The sequence below is a fragment of the Anarrhichthys ocellatus genome, unplaced genomic scaffold (genome assembly GCF_004355925.1).
Source record: "Anarrhichthys ocellatus isolate YVR2014 unplaced genomic scaffold, GSC_Weel_1.0 scaffold34, whole genome shotgun sequence".
Lineage (NCBI taxonomy): Eukaryota > Metazoa > Chordata > Actinopteri > Perciformes > Anarhichadidae > Anarrhichthys > Anarrhichthys ocellatus.
The window spans coordinates 474,428-494,197 of NW_022280064.1; the positions used below are offsets into that span (position 1 = coordinate 474,428).

Below are 19,770 nucleotides of genomic sequence, written 5' to 3' on the forward strand. Positions count from 1 at the left end.
TCTCTCTCTCTCTCTCTCTCTCTCTCTCTCTCTCTCTCTCTCTCTCTGCAGAAAATACAGAGACGCCGGTGCGACGGACGCAGATGGAAAGTGAGCAAACAGTTCCCACACACACCGGTAATTAGCTTAATCTACGTCTTGCTTTAGTCATCTCCTGACAGTCAAATTAAATATTGTGTGGACTAACTTGGTCGTAATGGCACCAGGCTTGTTTTATGACAAGTGGGAGGGATGCCAGTGAGTCTACCAGATTTGGTTTTGTGCAGCAGAGACATCATTATTTTTTTCAACATGCATCTCGGTCCAGCACCAAATCTGAGCATCCCTCTACTTTCCCTACAGCTCCCCATCCATCATATTGTTCCTCCTCTTAGCCTTCATTGATCTTCTCATCCACATTTATTGCATCCTCCATCAGTCAAACCTCTTTTCCATTTCCCCACACACCCATGTCACACACGGTGGCCACGTTTCTGCACTCCTCTGGCCGTGTTTGTTCCACGGCAGAACAAACCGCGTCGTGATAACTTGGGATTCTCACCCTGCACCGTGGACACTTCTGGGCGTTTCTTTGCCCGTGCTCTACGACGCTGGCCCAGCCTCGTAGCAGCTTGTCTCCCTTCCTGTAGTCGCGACATTTGACCCCATTGTGCCACGGCGCATGGCATTTAAAGCACCACACAAACTGGCAATTGCTGCACTGGATCTAAGGTGGGGACACAAGAAAGCAAGCACACCCTTAAGTTACTTCTAAACGTATACTTCAGCTTTAATTTTCTGATGTATTTCCTTATGTTTCGTTGGCGTATTGGAGCCGTCATCTTACCTTGTACTTGTGCTCGGAGCGGCTGGGGTTGTTCCCCTTCAGGGAGGTGAACTGGCTGCACTGGGGGCAGGGTTTGGTGCCCGAGTCCAGCTGACTCAGCTCCAAAAAGTAACGATATTTTGCCACGTCCTCATTGGCTAGATAGGAAATCACCACTCCCTCCTCCAGGTAGCCGCTGCACTCTGGGATCGGACAGCCGATGTACGATTTGGCTACTCGCACCTGGGAAACATCACAAAAAGAAATGTGATTCCAAAAGGTTTGCAATGAGACAAAGAACATGTGTTCAACCGTGTGAACGTGACACTTAAATGTCAATACGAAATATATATCGCAACACCACAATTTGAATCTCTTTTGTCTTTCAGTGTCTTTCACCACCAAATCTGCACGTGGAGTAAATTCACACCGCAGACGGGACGGTTAATGATTTACCCAAGAGTAGAGGCAGTAAGAGGCAGCTGAATAGAAGGCTGGAGGAGGCCGTGGAGAGAGTGGAAGTTAATATGTATCAAAGCACACAATAACACACGTTAGTTACTTCGCACCAAGTGCTCGGCAGTCATTTAGCAGACCTCACAGACATCACAGAGCCACAGACATTTTAAAATAAACCGTTAAACGAATTCAAAATGTTACAAAGGAGTCAAAATAAACATCAAACATATAGTTTGAAACAAGGCTTCACCACCTTCAGGGACATTTTCCGTCAATAAATTCACACCTGGGTTCAATACAGGTGAGTGTGTTCGTATCTCAACTAATCTGACCTTAGATACATTAAGTATCACACTTCATTTTCACCATCTAGCTCTGTCTCTTTGTTTTTCTTTCCTCTCAGGGCATCTCTTCTTCCATCGCTCTCTCTCTCTTCCTCATTTCACATATTCTTTCTGTCTCTGCTCTCTGCACATCTTCAGGCCATCAAAGCCAGTGACACCAGCTGCACTGACACATGATAAGGCATTTTGTGTGTGTGTGTGAAATGACAGCAAGAACAACAGCATCAGCCTCTGACAGTGTTACACCCAACACACACACACACACACACACACACACACATACTAAAAGCCTGTTACAAGATTCTAAGATGTATCCTCTGGAGGGCATGAGAGCTGCGATGTGTTAGTGTTGTTGTCACAACACAAACACTGTGATGACCACTGCCAGACTGGTTGGACGGGTTGTGAGTGCTGCCAATCTGTCTCTCACATACACATGTCACCGTCATTCCGGAGTCCTTGTACACTGAGGTGTACTTCTGCTAGTTTGCAATTCATGCATGAGGCCATATTTGGAGCCTGACTGGTGGTGCTTGAGCTCATGTGACGGGGAAATGATGTAGAGATGCAAATGTTCCCAGTGAAGCTAAACACATCTAAACACCTAATGTTATGGCAGAATACATTCTCTACTATCAGCGACCATATCCTTATTTCTAACCTTTAGAATAAGCCCGACGCTACTGCCTTGAATAACAGCAAACTACTGGTTTTAAGACATGGTTAGCACCAAACCAGTGCAGTCTAGTCTAGTGCCCAGGAGCAAGGCACTGAGCACATACTCCAATCTCTCTGACATAACGCTTACTGTACCCACTGAGGGTTTGCAGTACATTGACGGGAAAAAAAATATTCCACCCACACAGGATAGTTTACACAACCCGTATCTCATTTCAGTGTTGTTATCAGAGCATGTCTCTGTGTTTGTGTGATTATTCGTGCCTCGTTATCACAGCATGACAGATAAAATGCTGTCCGTCTCACCGATAAACACTGTTTTATCTAAACAGATTAAAGGAGATTACAGAAACAGTAGCAAAGGACCTGCGATTGTTACTTGCGACAGCATGCAGGTTTGTTTTGATCAGAGGATCGTACCAGTTCATGAAACCGGCACTTTAAAAGACATCCATCCTGAAATACTTTAGCTCCGTTAGATCGGTGACGTGCCTTTCATTGCCGAGTCCCTATTTCTAAGGCAGCTACACTGAATCAAAGGAAGTTAATGTATCTCTCATCTATTATTCAGTTCCTTGATTTAAATCGTCAATGAACATGAGCTCTCACTGAACATATAGTGTTGCAACAGACCTATTTTTGGCTGAGTTAAAGAATTACTTTTGCAAATGGTGCTGCTCTCTCCGTGTACACTTAAAAACGCACGGCTCGGGCATATTTTCTGGCATCAACAAGAGGCATTTTGGGACGTGAGGGCAACGATGTAGGAGATGCACCATGTTAAAGGACACACGTGTGACCTGCAGATGTTGCCTTGTGACATTTAAGTATGAAACAGAAAGCCTATTTCGACCTTTAATCATGTGAGGGGTCAGATTGCTCAATGCCAGCCAGCTCCAGGTATTTTACAACAGCTCCCAGAATTGATCCATGCCTCAAGGCTTTGAGTAGATAATACACCAAACACAACACTTCAGCATCGTGAGTGTGTGTTGTTGTTGTTGCTGCTCAAGGACACTTCAACGAGCTGCTGACTGACCCAGCAAGACCTGCACTAACCCCCCCCCCTGTTGCTCAACCTCCCTCCTACCAACCTGGGAGCTGACGTAGAGTTTCAGACACTCGTCGCACACGGCCTTCCTGCAGCAGGGCAGGGGTGCGATGGTTTTCGACTCCAGGCACACCCGGCAACTCTGCACCGCAGTCTCAGCACCGGCCTGCTCCGTGGACAGCCGGTGGGCCATCGCACCGAAAGGGGCCATCGCACCGAAAGGGTCCACCAGGTCGTCCAGTGTGTACAGAGCTGGTTCGGGACTCGAACCCACGTCCAGGTCCATGTCCAGGTCCATGTCCGGTGCGTCTGACGCGACCGTCTCATCGTCCGTGATTTCAACTTCTCGCTGGCGGTCGTTAGCGATGCAGTAAACAGTGCAGTAGACGTGCTCTTTGGTGCTAAAAGACTCGTCTGAAGCGACTGCTTCGGTGTCACCGTCACGCCTGTGACGTCGCTGACCTGTAACTATTACGCGTTCAACTCCTTTTACGTTAGAAGTCGTCAAGTCGCTCGGGGTTGGCTCGTTTTTAGTCCCCGTGTCGCCCGTTTCTCGCTCCGACTTTTTACACTCGCCGCGTTCATTTCCGTAACCGTTTGAAACGTCGTTGTTAACGTTTCCTTCGCGGGTTTCATGCATCCGACTGTTTGTATTAAAACACAGAGAGGGAGACTTCGAAACGCCGAAATTCCTCCTCAAAATCTCGACAGCACTCGCCCTCCTCCTCCTCTCTCCTCCTCTGCCGTTGCAGTTGTTGTTGTTGTTGCCCTTCGCATCCTTCCCTTCCTCGCCGCTCCTCTGCTCCGAGTACCGCTCACCTCCGTCGAGGGACAACCGGGAGTTTGATCTGGTGACACGACGACTCAGATCTCTGACCGACGGTTCAACTTTGCCGTCCGTGGAGGAAGTTTCTGTCGGCAGGTTGCGGGACAATTTCCCCCTCCCCTCCTCGAGACTGCTCATACAACTCGGCATGTCACAGGCGTCGTCTATCGGTTCGTCATCTTCCATCCCCGATGTTGTTCTCCCCATTTAGTGAGCGGGTTCTCTCACCCGGACGGTCCTCTCTCTCTGCCCGTCCACCTCTTATCCAAATGCTACTACCAAAACAAAACAAAGCGGAGAGCAGCTCGGTGCTTCCGGGTGTCGTCGTCGGCGTGTAGAGAGCAGCGATAGGCCGATGGGAAGCCTAGTGGTGGAGTGCAGGCTCCAGCTATACTGTGGAGAGTGTAATTATATAAAACATATAAAACACAACTGAAACAACTCAGGAATTGAAATTAGGATTTTTGACAGAAGGGCTCTTTTCAAAACATGGGTTTTAAGATCAGGTGATAGCAGGATCCACTTTATAATTTGAGACGGTATTGGAAAAAAAATAAAAAATAATATATATTATATATATATATGTATATATTTTTATTTATTTTTGAAAAAAATTAGATATTTTTGTATTTATATATATATATATATATATATATAATATCTACATTGTTCATCATGTGAAAAGATAAATAAAAATAAATACATATATAGAATTTTATTGTTTCTATGGAAGCACATTTCCGCCAGCCAAAAAAAATAAAAGAGGTAACTAAAAAAAATAATAATAATCCACCCCCCGAGAAAAAAAAAAAGAAAAGATTTTTAACGTTTAAAGAAGTCTTCAATGTACTCACAATCTATATCTCAAATGTAGGGTAACCTATGAAGAGCTGCTTCTATGACTCATAATTTCGACTTTCTATAGCAACTGGAAACATCTGGTCAGTGTTATGGTTACAGATGGATGCACCAAAAGTGTTGGTGCATCTTTTTTTTATGCTGGTGGAAAAAAAAATAAAAAAATAATTAGAATTCATTTATTTGTTTCTGTCGGAAATGGGCTTCCAGAGTTTCCCCCCAATTCCGTCTGAAATTAAAAAGTGGTTCCTGCTATCACCTTCACCAGCAATCTTAAAACCCATGTCTTGAAAAGAGCCTTTAAGTCAAACATCCTAATTTAAATTCCTGAATTGTTTCAGTTTTGTTTTGTATTGTTGCATATCCCTACAACCAATCAAGGTTGTTTATCACAACCTGGTAGCCAGGAAGTCGGCTATAACAGTGGAGACGACGTAAAATACATAATATGTGTGTTATCGGTGCTTCATCATGGGTGAGATGTGTCCAAGAACAGTCACAGCCTTGCGTCTACTGTTTGAAGCTCACTAGCTGTTTCCACTTACTGTAAGAGCAGCTTCATGAATGATTTAAATTACAGGTCCAGGTATGCTCAAATATTCAGAAGCAATTGGGACAGAACTGGATCATAATACAATACAAATTTTGTTTAATTACTTATCTTTTATCCCTTTGGGCAAACGAAAGTCAATGTCCACTCATTAACTAAGATTCAGAACTGCAGCTCTGGTGTTTTATGATAAAGTCGCAAGAATTTATTTTTATTTTTAATTGCATCATACACACAATTCTCCTCATTAAATCACCCATAACCAGAAGGCCTTTTATTCTGACGGGGAAAGTGACACAAAGAATGAAAGTAATTTGGACGGTCACATATTCAGTTCAGCGCTGTTGGGGCGCCTGTAAAATGGGTTGTTAGCTCTGTTACAATCCCTCATTAATGCCATAGGGCGCAAGCCACACGGTAATTAGTTTGCTTGTCCCGGCTGTGCCCAATTGGTTTTAGTGGAGAATGCCAACAATGCTAAAAAGTTTTTTTCAAGTGTGAGTCACCCGCTTATTGCATAAAGCCAGGAAGCCCATCAGATGTTTTCTGGAGTGTGCTGTTTCACATTTTAGCAAGTCAAAAAGTGGAGACGTTCTGCAGGCTACAAAAAATATTTAAAGTACTTCCAATCTCGAGCATTTACTCCATCTACACGACGAAGGCTTTGCTTTCTCACTGGAGAGGTTTTCAGTCTTAATTGGGTAAATGTTTCATGATTTACTTTAACACCGTTATCCTCAGGGATTTAAACACTGAATTTACCTTTGAGGATGTAAGAATCCCACCCACTCCGCTCCTCTTAATGATTGCCGGTGCGTTTCCTCGGCAAAGGAACAATAATGCTTCCTGGCAACGACTCTGTCTGTGTGTGTGCACGTTAAAGAGATACAAATGATGTCTTTTTGGATCCAGTTTCCACAGGTTTGGCTTCAGTTCAGTTGCATTAGAAAGTGGATTTTCTATTCTTCAGAACTTAATTACTGGAAAACACTTTGCTGAACAACAAACTCAACCCCAAAGGAAAGAACTCAGGCTATAAAATACTTTGTCTTTCGCAAGCTTAATGTAGCAAATGTAAATAATTTAAGGTCACAGAAAGCACAAAAGAATGACTGAAGAGAGGACACGATATAGACTTTCCTTCTCCACTGTCTACTTTATTCCCAGCTGTCGAGTTTATGTACAGTCAGTCACCTGTGGGGAAAAAAACATCATGAAGAGAGAAGGCGTTAAACCAACATAGATGGTTTTAGTCAGTGGTGAACGTAAACAAATCAACCCAGAGCCACAGAGAATGTATTTCACCGTTTTCACTGGCGACAGATTCCTGCACTGATGTACTGACCCTGTGAATAGTTGCTTAATGTATTGTGAAAATGTGTTATTGCACTCTCTAAATGCTCCTCTAACATAATAGTCTCTGACTGCGACAGTCCAATGTCTCTTAGTTTAATGTCACAATGAAGAGACACGTTTTGTATTCGACAATTTGTAGGAACAAAAGATGTTTTAGCACAAGATAAGAGCTGAAGCTGAGCGGTGACCAGGCCACACCCACACAGTCCTAATGAAACACACCAGCTAAGCTTTTGTTAACCTCCTAATGAATAACATCTATAAATATGTTGTTTTTTATTTGATTTAGTTTATAAACATCTGAGATTATAGAGGAAAAAACCTAACATTCAAAATCAAGCTTTCAGGGGCTTTGAATTCAACACTTAAAAAATATTCATCAAAATAGTTTTGATGAAGCTGAAGATGCTGCTTCTCGCTTTATGAAATGCAAAATTGATTTTGTAATTTTGTGAAAGTTTAGCCAAACCCATAAACGTCTTTCCATATTATTCATACATTTATTCAGCATCATATTACAGGAATAACTCATAACTGCATACTCTTACCACAACTGTAAAGCTTCGAGAGGAGGGATTTGTAACTCCTAATACAGATTCAGGACTTTACAACAGCTTGACTGAATGTTTATTGACACCATTTAACAAAATAAGAGCTCGCCTCAAGCTTCTGCTGCAAATGCTGAACTCTTTATGTACAGATGTGCATTCCTAGATCTACAGACAAGACGCTCTATTGACTGATCCAAAGTCTAAATGTGATAAATGTACGACGTGTGGATTCTGTCTTCATTATTACTTAAAAATATATTATAACTGTTGTTATTGCTGTTCATTAACAATCTTTGATGACTTCTTCAATTTCCTTCAGCTTCGTTTGTGTTGAAGATGTGGCTTCGCAGGTTCTGGGTTAAGTGTCGTTTAGTTCACCATGACACAGAAAAGTCGCGCGCACACACACACACACACACACACACACACACACACGTGTCACATTAGATATCTGAAATCCTCTCCTGTATCTGCCAGATTGGCGTTTCTTTTAGGTTGATTTTGTTCCACAGTGCCAGGTAATATTGCCTTGATCGACTCCATTAAAGGCAAATATAATAACATGAATTCACTTTCAGTTCAAGTTCTCTAACGACACAAGCAACTATCTTTTTCAATGACGCTTTCAATAATGGACATGTGACCCTTTTCACAGCATTTGTTCCTGATTTGAATTTTGCAAAAAGACACTTCATCTGCAGTCAGTTCATTTATTAAAAAGCAACGTGTGGTGCTGGTTAGTAAATGAATATTTTAAAATCAATTATGTGCTGAAGTGAAAGTGAATTTCCAGCCCTGACAGAATTGTTAATGAAAGAATTACAGACTATAGTGCAACTAATTCCCTTTCCTCCCAATCTCCTCTTACTCTCTCATCTCAAAATACACTGTACAGTTAGAAGAAATAAAACATAGTAGTCCCACTTGTACACAACATCATACATTAGTAGTCAACTAGAAAAAACAGTAAACACGGCCACACGTGATTAAAAAACGTCTAGAAGTTCAAAGTTACATTTCATCGTTTTACATTGTAGTTGCTATTTTACCTCCTTTACTCGGCGGACATTTCAGACTGCGTTATTTATAGAAAAATCACAAAGTTCACATTTAGGACTCTTTCGAGAGTTGAGGAGCATTCAACAAACCAAACAGTTCCCATTTTAAGTAGCTAGTTAGTCACACGCAGCATGAGATTAAATACGCAACAGTTTGGAAACACCTCATGCAAACACACAAAAAGTTGTTTCTGTCCTCCAGAGCGACTGTCTGTGGAGCCTCACGGGGCAGCGACTCTGAACGTATCGCCCACAGTTCTGTTATAAAACATGAACGGCTGAAGATAACTGGCAGGGGGGGGGGGGGGACTTTGTAGTTTGTAGAGGGGGAAAAGTCCATCATTTTATCAGTGCTTTCACCAAGAAACGTTCCTCAGTTGACGGAGAAGGCCTCAAACATTTTGGTCCAGTGATTGCAACACAAATGCAACACGATTTGTTTCACTTCCAGAAGGAATCAGTTGTTTTTTTTGTCAGCAGAATAAAAGAGAGAAGCCTGCTGGTCGCCTGGAATGCAAATGTGATTTTTTTTTATATATTTGTGATATCCTCGCAATTTTTATCACATGGGAACCCAAGAAAAGTGAACCTGAGACCCATTATTTTTGGTCCCAGTCTGTGGCTTTCAGAAACCAGGCTCTACGGATGTCCATGTGGGGATATCGTTGGCACTTTCAACATTAACATTTGAGTGGTGAGGTGAAGAGAGGGAGATGCTAAGACTCTGGCGTCTCTCTGGTATCATTTTTGTCCTCGTTAGTCTGCAGGCGAGGGTGAACGTGTGCAGTGTCGTCGTGGGATTCAGCCTCTGTCGTTTCCTTTCTCCTCCTTTCCCCAATCTTTGTCACTCACCAGTGTTTCGGAAATGCAGTATATCAATCAAAACAATAAATAATTCATCAAATAATCCAAATAAGATGCTTCTCTGCTCCCTCATAACAATGACAGCCATTTTTCAGCTTTTTGGCACATTTTGTATGGTACAAAAAATGCCAATCTATGGTGAGATTCAGGACGATCTGACAGTGATTGTCACTTCTGTAAAAGGTGTGTGTTTTCCCTATGTGTAAGCGTTGTCTGTGGATATTCTGAGATATTTCTGTTGTTAAGGAGGGGTGGGTGCTGCACATTAGGCTGATTGGGCACTTGATCTGGCCTCCAGCTTTTTTACTTCTTTTTATAATTCAGAAAAAGGGAAAAGAAAACTCTGCCTGCTGAAAGAGATGGGCGAGTGTGACGAAGGACGCTTGGCATCGAGAGCTACAAGGACCGAGGTGGAAGGGAAACTGTTGCCTCACCTCAATCCCTCTTCTGGAGACCAAAACTCCTCTGTCTGTATTATTACGTTATAAAACACCCAATGGCCTTTGGGATGCTGCATCTAGAACGTTTCTTGTCTGTCTCCCAGTCTGCCTGTCTACATGTCTGTCAGGTGTTCAGTCTTTCTGAATTTTGGAGTATTGTAAACATTGTTAAGAATCACATAAAAAATGTTAATACATCTGTTATGTGTGTGTGTGTGTGTGTATTGTGCATGCGTGTGTGGATTCACATACGCATTACCTAATGCCTGTGTATGTCAATGCGTGTTTCCTGTACACATGCACATGTGGAATGAAAGTATGTAAATCTACACACAGCACTGTCATTTAACATTCAACGGAATAAAATGTGTGGCGTGTACTCGCACTTGAGTCCAGGCCGTGACTTGTATCGGGATCCCATCTTTGCTGCAACGAGAACCCGAATGCACCAAAAAAGTAACCTTAGAAAAGAAAGATGTCTGACATTCCTACATCGGTAGTCTTGCTAGTAGATGCTTGGTCAGTTTGGTTGGAAGTCCAGTGTCTGATGTTTCAGGCACGAAGAGCAACAAAAGGTCCAGAGATTGTTTAGCGGGCTCTGTTGTATACATAGCTTAAAGAAACCGGGCTACACGTTAACACATCACACGTCGTGTGTTCTCCTTGGAAGTCTGAAGAAAGACGTCGGTAATTCACCAATGGGCCGCTTTACATCCCTTTGGTTTCCTTCACAATGCAGATGCCCAACATCACAAGAGGAATATATCTGGGTCCCTCAGAGACCAAAAAAAAAAAAAAGATGCAGGTATCATCGGAGCTGCCTGTCTTGGTATTTCACACATGTCCTGCAGCTACCGTATTCAACCATAAGAGGCCAGTGTTTCATCAGGAACAGAAATAACCATTATAACAGCAGACAGGCAGACCAGGGAAGCGATCTGATTACTGGCGGGGTGGGTGGGGGACAGATTGAAACGCAGAATATCTTAGTGTCTTCTGTATCCTGTCTACTTGTCTGTGTCTTGGTTGTTGTTTTATTAAAAGACAGTTGGAGTAGTAAAAGCAGGATGTTAAGCAGTGGTGGTTGGTAAGGCAGCGCTCCTGGAGTAGCTCCTGGGTTTTTACTTTGACCTGAATGAAGAGAGGAGAGGGTTACACAAAATAGTGACTGCATCTCTTTTATTGCTTCAGCATAGATTTAAAGGTAAATGTTTATGTGAACCTCTTAAACTGCAACTCTTTGAGAAGTAATTGAGGACAGTGAGGATTAAGAGGGTTATGTTTAATTGCTTAGCGGTGCATTTGCTCAGCGTCGTCCTTGATAAAGTGATTCACTCCGGCAAAAAAAAGCTGAACAACATTAATGTTCAATGAGGACATCAGAAGCACTTGTCCTGTGTATTATAATAAGAGATTATAATAAGAGACAGCTTGAGCACAACCACATGGCTGTCCTGACTTTGATACTTCTCCTCCAAACTATTAAGAACAAAAACAAAAAGCAAGAAAAAAATGCAATCTATATTACCGCTTACAGAATAATATCCCATATGTATATCTAACACAATTGTTAACACAATGTAAATGACAGTGCCTTAAAGTGAGACTGCCAGTATGTAGCCTTTAAGAGAAGTAATCGCACATCTTCCTTTTACTTTGTTGTTCAATCTGAAGACTCACTTGGTCTGGTATGACCAAGTTCCTAATACAACTAGTTCTGACTTCTGAACAAAGTAACATCAATTGTGGAAAAATAAATGAGACGTAAACTTACGGTCACAACTTGATATTTTGTCTCTGCATTGTTAATGTTTTCAGATGTCATGATGTGTTTGGAATTATGCTTAACCCTCATCTGAATGCAACACATGCTTTTGGGGGTCAACAATAAGTTGGTCTTTTTTCTCTTTGCAAAGAAGCTTACATTTCTACAAAATTCTGGAGGCAGCGAATGTTGTCAAGCTATTTTTTGTGTGTGCGTGTGTGTGGGAGATTTCTATTGGGACGATACAGCTGATGCCTTTTTTTTTTTTAACTAGTCCCTGTGGCCAGAGTCAATAAACACCAAAGTGAAGGGACAACAGCTGGGGAACAATGATAGCATATAGATGATGTTTGTGCAAGTGCGTGTGTGCATATGCATGTGTGTGTGTGCATTAATGAACAAGCACAAGATGTCTATCAGCACATTTACTGTGTGTTGTTTGTATGTGTGCTTGTGTGTTATTTGTGTGTGTGTGTGCCTGCATCTGTGTATATTCATGCTCCAGCTCTTGTGTGAGTTTGCAGCCATTATCTTGGGGGTCGATGATTTATGATCTGTGTTATGACTTCCGCAGGGGACATATAAAACTACAGAATGGTCCTTTATTGCCTTTCTTCTTTGTTTAGTCCTTCGTTTCATCCATCACTCTGTGTTTATCTTCCCCCCCCCTCCTCTCTCTCTCTTTCTTTCTTCGAGTCTCTCGCCTATCTTGATCTCACTTTCTCTCTCCATCTCTGTCTGTCTGTATCTGTCTGTAATTCGTTCTGGCTCTTTTCTCTAATAAAAACAGTTATTGATCAACTGTCCGCTGTACGTCAGTGGAATCGCCATTATTTCCGTGTTGTTGTTTGCTACAGTTGTGTAAGCTTTTGCTGTATTGCTTGGCGCTTGCACGGGACGAAGTGAGACAGCGAGATTGATGCAGGGCTGTGTAAGCCTGGACTCAGACTCATTTTGTGTTATCCGATTCCTGGCTCTTCGGGCACAAGAATAGCTGAAGATCTCAACGAAACAGGAATCTGTGGTTTTGAGTCTCTGGAAATCCCCACATAAACTACAATCTAGCCTGCGAGGGCACGAAATAAAAGCTTCCAAATGCAACGATAACAATAAAACAGCTAACAATGAAACAAAGCTTCAGCAAGAATGACATCGAGGATACCGAGGCTTTGGTTAACACGCCCCACATCTATTTGCCACTTGTGTCGAGGTGATAAAAGCTCTACATCAGTGATAACTGATGAGACCTTGGGCTGATAAATGATAAGCCCTTATGCTGATACGGCGAGAATGTGTTTATATCATCCTCACTGCAGAACTCAACACATGAAAAGCAGATAAAAAATGTGTTGATAGTGGGGTTGGAATTTAAGAGGGTCTGAGGGATCTGGAGTGCATTCAAGGAAGGACAACTGGATTTCTGGTCACCATTTAGCACAATTTTATCCTCATCTTTAAGACTTATATTGTGGGTTTGTGATAAAAAATCATCAAAACATTTAGTTTGAATATGTAACATTTGTATATAAATAGAGAAAAACTATACTTACATGTACATGGGCTGTAGCTGAAGGTGGGAGGTCTTCTGAGGCCCCTGGTAACCGTACGAGTCGAACCCTCCTATAAAATCAACTGCACAAAAACAACACCAATTAGAGAAAGAGTATGCCTTTGTGGTTATCAACTGGGAACCTCCCACCACCAATGAGTCATTGCACAAGGCCTCCTACACCTGCAGAGTCGTCAACATTTTGTAACAGAACTAGCACCTCTATCCTCTATCGCTCTCCGAGCTAATCATGATGATTCAAATCTTTAGGAGGAAGACCACATCCTGTGAAGTGATGTATTTATGCCTTGAGAATACTCTTAACTCCTAAATTATATAGGATGGCTCTGCAGATTCCGGGGCTGAGGAGTTGCCAGCAGGTGGTTGCTTTTCTCAGACTGAGGCAGAGCGCCTGGACTTTTGAAGAGAGGAAGCCGTGATATTTTCTTTACTTTGAAGTTGTAGAGCTCATAAAAGGGTCCTTCCTTGCCTTGATCAGCAGCGTACTTTCGCATTTATTGAGTGAGGTTTCATACCATCAAGTACAATGTGGAAGTGGCAGCACACTGCAGAGATGAAAGTTGCTTTAGGAATGCCGTAAGCCTGCAAGAAGCAGGGATGTAAGTCCCTGCTTCTTGCAGGCTTACGGCATTCCTAAAGGAAGTGGCAGCACACTGCAGAGATGAAAGTTGCTTTAGGAATGCCGTAAGCCTGCAAGAAGCAGGGATGTAAGTCCAAACATGACGTGGAAGCCAAACCCAGTCAGGCAATTAAACTAACTAGTTTGTGTATGCCTCTATTAAAACACAATGCAAATGCAATATGTATGGAGATGTTGTGTTATCATATCTTTAAATCTCATTATAATGAGTATAGTGGATATAATGCTGTAACTCACCTTTTAAAAGAATATTTTGACATTTTGCCAAAAAGGTTTTCCATCAGATGCTAAATTCAACGCTGTGGGTTGAGACGACGTAAGAGGGTTAGCTTAGCTTAGCAGAAAGACTAGAAGCAGGTGCAAATAGCTAGCCAGGCTATTTCCAAACATACTTTTTTTTTTTTGCCTACCAGCACCTCTAAAAGCTCACTGATTAACAAGTTATTTGGTTTTACATACTTTAACTATTTCTTGGCTTTTAGCACGTAACTCACCTTAAAAACATTTTTTTTATTTTGTTTTTTGTACAGATTGAAAAAAACAAAATATTACTCAAGTTAGTCAGAGGCGCTAGTAGGCATATTTAACTTTGAACAGAGCAAGGCTAGCTGTTTCCCCCTGTTTCCTGTCTTTATGCTAAGCTAAGCTAAGCGGCTACTGGCTCTATTGTCAATAGACAGAAAGCATAGCCCCAATTTATCATTGATTTCCACTCAAATCTCTGGATCAATGTATCTGTCCTCACATACCTGTCTTCTGCTTTTCATTCTGTTGCAGTTAAAGACGACACAATTCATAATAAACCACAACTTCTTGCCTGTGAGTTTTCCCACTTCTCCCTTAATCCTCTTAATGCATTCATGTGAAATCGTGATTACACCACACAACGGGACGGCAGACGATCTTCTTTGTCTATCAGCAGTCTGCTGCAATACTGTGGCATTTTATGATCATTCGGTTCATTGTAGTTGTTCAGTCAGACAATGCGGAGAGGATGCCTGTACTCGATGTGCTCCTTCTGTGTGCAGATCCCTTTGTGGAAGAAGGGCCTGGTGTGAACGGTAACGGTTTCCTGCTGATTCATGCTGCAGTCAAACAGTCTCAGCAGAGTTCCTGCCATGCTTGACCCTTTGAACGCAAGAGGAAATCGAGCCTCTAACCTTGTCAGCGTGCTGCCTATCAAGCTGCAGCAGTTCAATTTAAAAATTCAGATATGTTATTCATAAGGCGCAGGCTCGTCCGATGAGCATGTGAGCACATGAACAATTCTCACCAGAAGCCAGAAACTGCAGTCTGGTCTGTAAAAGAACAGATCTCCTGAGTGTTAGTTTATGGTCAGATTATCTGAAATTATTGTGGTATTTGGTATATTTTCCAGTTGTGAGGGCTAACTATTGACACAAATTGTAATCTTTACTTTTGTGTGTCCATCTATGTGTGTTGTTCATGTGTGTGTCTGACAAGAATCTGTCTGACACATTCAAGGAGCTGTGAGACAGATAAGACTCCCTATAATGATTAATCTCGCACACACAGACACAACCACACACCTATACACACACACACACACACACACACACACACACACACACACACACACACTTCAACACGCACACATTCACACATGCACGGAATAATTATGAGAGTAATTAGCTTTCTCAGCAACTCAGAATCTTCATCGGTCCTCAGTGAGTATTAGCTTCTTCACCCAAGGCACATTTCCCTACAAAGCTCCCTGATTATTGTTTCGTCTCCCAGACTGCATTATCGCACAGTGCTTTTCCACAGCCTACGCTTCTGCAACATAAAAAGATTACAATGAATCCCGAAATTATTCCGGAGAAAATTCTCTCCTTGTCGCATGAAAATGATCTACGTGACATGACACTGCCATTGCGTACATAATCATTGAAGCTTAATAGCGGTCTGAAAACCTAAATTTGAATCCTGAGTCCTTCTGATAACATTCGTCCCTTGAGAAGAAGTGTGAAAATGACTTGTGTGATCGTGTGGCTCACAGTATTGCCGCCCATTTGTGTGTAGTTTGCATGCTTTCTCCCATCTCTGTGTGCTTTCGGTTCCTTCTGCAGTCCAAACACATTATATTGAACTGGAAGCTCTAAATTGCCCTTTGGTGTGAATGTGTTTGTTTACAAGTGTTAGCCCTGTTATAGAACTGGATAGACATGCAAAGTCAAATGCATGCTAGGCTCCAGCTCCCAACACACTTTCTCCAGCACAAGCAGCTTACAAAGTGGATGAACAGATGGTTGCGGCTGAATTTGTTAATGCTACTACAACGTTGAAGTGATTCTTTATAACACGTGATATATTTAAGAAGATATTAAACTAACGAATAAGAACAAACACTTATGTTTACTGCAGTGATAGATAATAAAAGTGAGAAGTAGGGTCATTTTGTCATCGATTTCTATACAATCTGATTTACCAGAGGAGCCGCCCCTGCTGGCCAGTAGAGAGAATGCCAGATTAAAAAACATTGGCTTTATTTTACAAAATGTGGGGTTGCTCACACTCCCTTTAAGGCGGACTAAACCAAATTGGAACCAGGAAAACCATCTGTGATGATTGATAACAATTACAGTTCACATTTCTTTGGTCGACCACATGACGTGTATAAAAGATACAGAGATAGAAGAGATAGACCAAGTTTATTAGTATACTGAATTCAGAGTCATATTGTTAACGCTACAGGTCCCAAAATAAGGCCTCATCTTGTTGTTAGTCCTCTGCAGTAATGCTGAATGTTTATCTGGGTTTTCTTATCCTCATTTAAAATTCAGCTGGAAGGAGTTTTGCATTGTTATGGAAATATGGAAATACCGTTTCTGTGAAAGTGTATTTGATGGTGTGTGCGAGTGTTTTCCTGTCGAGTTCAAAAAACGATATTATTCCTTGGTCATAATCGAGCTGCACGCTGACCTTTTGGGGAAGTGGATCTCTGGATACAAGATTATCACTTTCACAAAGCATTGGAGCAGGACCAGCAGACCACGTGGCGGCCCAGATCCTTTTAGAGAGTAGGTCCTTGGTTCTAGCAACAACACCAACTTTCCAATCACCCCCCACCTCCACCTCCCAGCTGTGTTTTCCAGAGCTAAAGCCTCCATAGCCAAGAACTTCAAGGCTGCTCAGCCTTTCTGGGTTTTCAGGAAGCGGCTGCTCCTTGCTGCTTTCTGTTGAACGGGTCATGTGTTCTGATATGATCAATTGTGAGCCGCTAGTGTTCGGGTCCAGAGTTACAGGAGCTTCAGAGAAAATATGGAAACAAAAGGGAACATTTAGTCAGATGTTTATTACAATAAAAGGTAAAAGTTTAACTTAAGGCATTACTGTGTATTTAGAGAACAGCCTGGTGTTTATTTGGTGATACATTTCATTGGTCACCTGTACATGGTACTGCAGATTAAAATGTAAACATATGGCAGAAACACTTCTTACTGTATTGGATTATGTCCTTCATCTTCTTCCAGACTGTGAACAGCAGGTTCCCCACATGTTTGGCCTCATCGATCAGGGCTCCTGATGGAGTCTCTGGGTCTGGTAGGTTGCATTGGGATCTGAAGGAATATTAAGCAGCCACCAAATACCAGTCAAATATTTTGAAATACCCCACATTGGTTGTCTTTTTATTTGGTGCATCTTCTCTGGCTAAATCATCAGTGACCCCTCTAGTAATTTGACATGTCAGTGGCAGAGTGCATCATTCCCACATAATGTCCCTACCTCCCATCAGCCCTGACTGTCACTCAGCTGTACTTTGATAGATAGTGTTCAGGAAACAACTTACCGCTCCATGGTGGATTTGACATTCTGTCAAATAAAGAGAAAACAGAATAACAAATCAATACCTATACATTTCTTTAAATATTCAATATTTAGATTAGAATATGAATTCACACAGGTAACCAGTACCATCATAAATGAAATGTCCTCAGCTTTCATCTCAGTCTCTATGGCTTTGATTTTGTCTGTGAGGGAGGAGATCTCTGCAGTCAAATTCACAATCCTGATGGCCATTGCTACACTCTTGAACTTTGCCTCCTTCCTCACTGCATCCATCCTAGCAGCCTCCTCTGCCTGCAGGAACTGGTAGAGCTTCTGAAACTCCTCTTTGATTGTCTTCTCAGTCTGCTGAGCCTGCAGCTGAGGAGGAGAAACACATTGTTTTTACGAAGGTAGCACATGTTGCTTTTTGCCGATATAACCATAATGCCTGAGACTTACCTTGATGTGGCCGGCAATTTTGTCACACTTGGATTTTTGTGCTTTAAATTTCCCCAGTTTGGTTTTTAAATGCATCATCTTAAGCTTGAGCGGGGCCTATAGAAATTAAAGGTGTATAAGTTAAATGCAGAGTGAACAGTGAATTAGCAACACATTTGCCTGCATTGTGCAATATAAAGAATTATGAAAACAACCAAAGCCAAGACATTTCTCAGCTGTTTTCATTAAACTATACGTATCTGCTTACCTTACAGGGTTCCACTGCTTCGTCGATGGGGACGATGTTGTGTTTCTTGTGTTTTTGTTCATCCCTACAAATCACACAGATGAGCTGTCGATCGTCCTGACAGAAGAGCTTGAGTTTCTCACCATGCAGTCTGCAGATCTCCGTAGATCTTGAGTTAGCTCTCTGAATCTTCTCCCGCCTCAAGGCCTCAGAAACGTCTCTCAGTGCCAGATTACGTGTAGGCTGAGCCATTGGAAACATTTGCTTACAGACCGGGCACGTCTGTTGTCCACTCTGTCTCCACCACTCCTGAAGACAGTGCTTACAGAAGCTGTGACCGCACAGCAACATAACAGGATCCTTAAATATATCGCAGCACACAGGGCAGGTATAATCCATTTCTGACGGCGATACGTTAGCAGCCATTCTGTTGATGTCTCACGTGGCTGTCAGACTACTTTCGCTTTCACAGATTCACTGGTATTTGCTCGGCCAGTGCTCAGGTTCGGTACTTTTAGGTCCAAAAAAAACAAAAATACTCATAAACCCCTTGTTACATAAAACGCGTCCTATTTACTAGATTCCCTTCCTCATTTGTTTTGTTTTCAAATACAGAATTGGCGTTAGGCGCAAAATCGGAGGAGTTCAAGTTTGTTTGTTTTTGAAAAATCTCTTGCAGTTCCATCCTGCCCTGTGCACATTAGAAACAATGACTAAAACATATATTTTCCCATTATCATAACATGATAACATAACATAAAGTTTGAGAGGACCACTCTTATAATTTGAGAGTTAATGGGCTTAATCTGGACTGTGTTGATGTGATCAGATTTGACGGGCAGTGCCGGCAACGTGAGCAAACAACCAACTGTCAGTATGTTTGGATTCAAATGTTTGGATTCAAACTCTGATTGGTGCATAGACATATTGCACATTATAACATCGTTTTTTAGGCTTAGGCAACACAACTACTTGGTTAGGATCAGAAAAAGTGTCATGGTTTGGCTTACAATAACTACGCTTGTAATAAGCTACGGACCTAACGTCAGGTGACTCAGTGGCGTAATGTCACGTGACATAGCGGTGTCAGTAAAATGCAGCTACAATTGTGTGTATTTATTTTATACGTTGTACTCCCTGATTTCAACGTCTTACATCTCTTTCCTCACAAGATGAGAGGTAACTTCATATAATCTATTTACTCGTTTTTGTCAAAACAGCTTCAATGACAAAATCAAATATTTGATGAATAAATAAATAAATATCTTCTGATTTCATGTTTATTTTTTGTTCCATCTTTAATCCTGAATGTTTCTGAGTAAATTTAATATGACAGGCTGAACACAAGTGAGCCGTCCTCTTTGTTTACCTTTTTTTTTCCGTCTCCATGCGTCCACTGGTTACATTGCAATGATTTGTGGGTAATTCCCTTAGGCTAAGTCAGCATACCATGCTGACCATGCTAAGTCAGCATAGCATGC

General features: G+C 41.9%; 3 protein-coding genes across 4 annotated transcripts in view; all 3 read right to left on the reverse strand.

Annotated features, from left to right (window-relative positions):
- Positions 1-4,446, reverse strand: part of rnf217 (ring finger protein 217) — a 7,504-nt gene extending 3,058 nt beyond the window's left edge. The window contains exons 1-3 of the mRNA XM_031866245.1: positions 3,381-4,446; positions 827-1,048; positions 542-706 (exon numbers count right to left, since the gene is read on the reverse strand). Coding sequence (XP_031722105.1) covers positions 542-706; positions 827-1,048; positions 3,381-4,370 — 1,377 coding nt within the window. The 5' untranslated portion in view covers positions 4,371-4,446. The remainder of the gene's footprint in view (positions 1-541; positions 707-826; positions 1,049-3,380) is intronic.
- A 1,680-nt stretch (positions 4,447-6,126) lies between these two features.
- Positions 6,127-19,770, reverse strand: part of nkain2 (sodium/potassium transporting ATPase interacting 2) — a 71,045-nt gene continuing 57,401 nt past the window's right edge. For both annotated transcript variants that reach the window (XM_031866279.1, XM_031866280.1), the window contains exons 6-7: positions 13,156-13,237; positions 6,127-10,971 (exon numbers count right to left, since the gene is read on the reverse strand). In XM_031866279.1, the coding sequence (XP_031722139.1) occupies positions 10,962-10,971; positions 13,156-13,237 (92 nt within the window). In that variant the 3' untranslated portion in view covers positions 6,127-10,961. The remainder of the gene's footprint in view (positions 10,972-13,155; positions 13,238-19,770) is intronic.
- LOC116393724 (tripartite motif-containing protein 35-like) lies at positions 13,788-19,462 on the reverse strand. The gene is made up of 6 exons (XM_031866278.1): positions 18,311-19,462; positions 18,064-18,159; positions 17,752-17,982; positions 17,627-17,649; positions 17,278-17,396; positions 13,788-17,084 (listed from the first exon to the last, which is right to left on the reverse strand). The coding sequence occupies exons 1-6, from the start codon at positions 18,713-18,715 to the stop codon at positions 16,609-16,611; spliced, it is 1,350 nt and encodes a 449-aa protein (XP_031722138.1). The 5' UTR covers positions 18,716-19,462; the 3' UTR covers positions 13,788-16,608.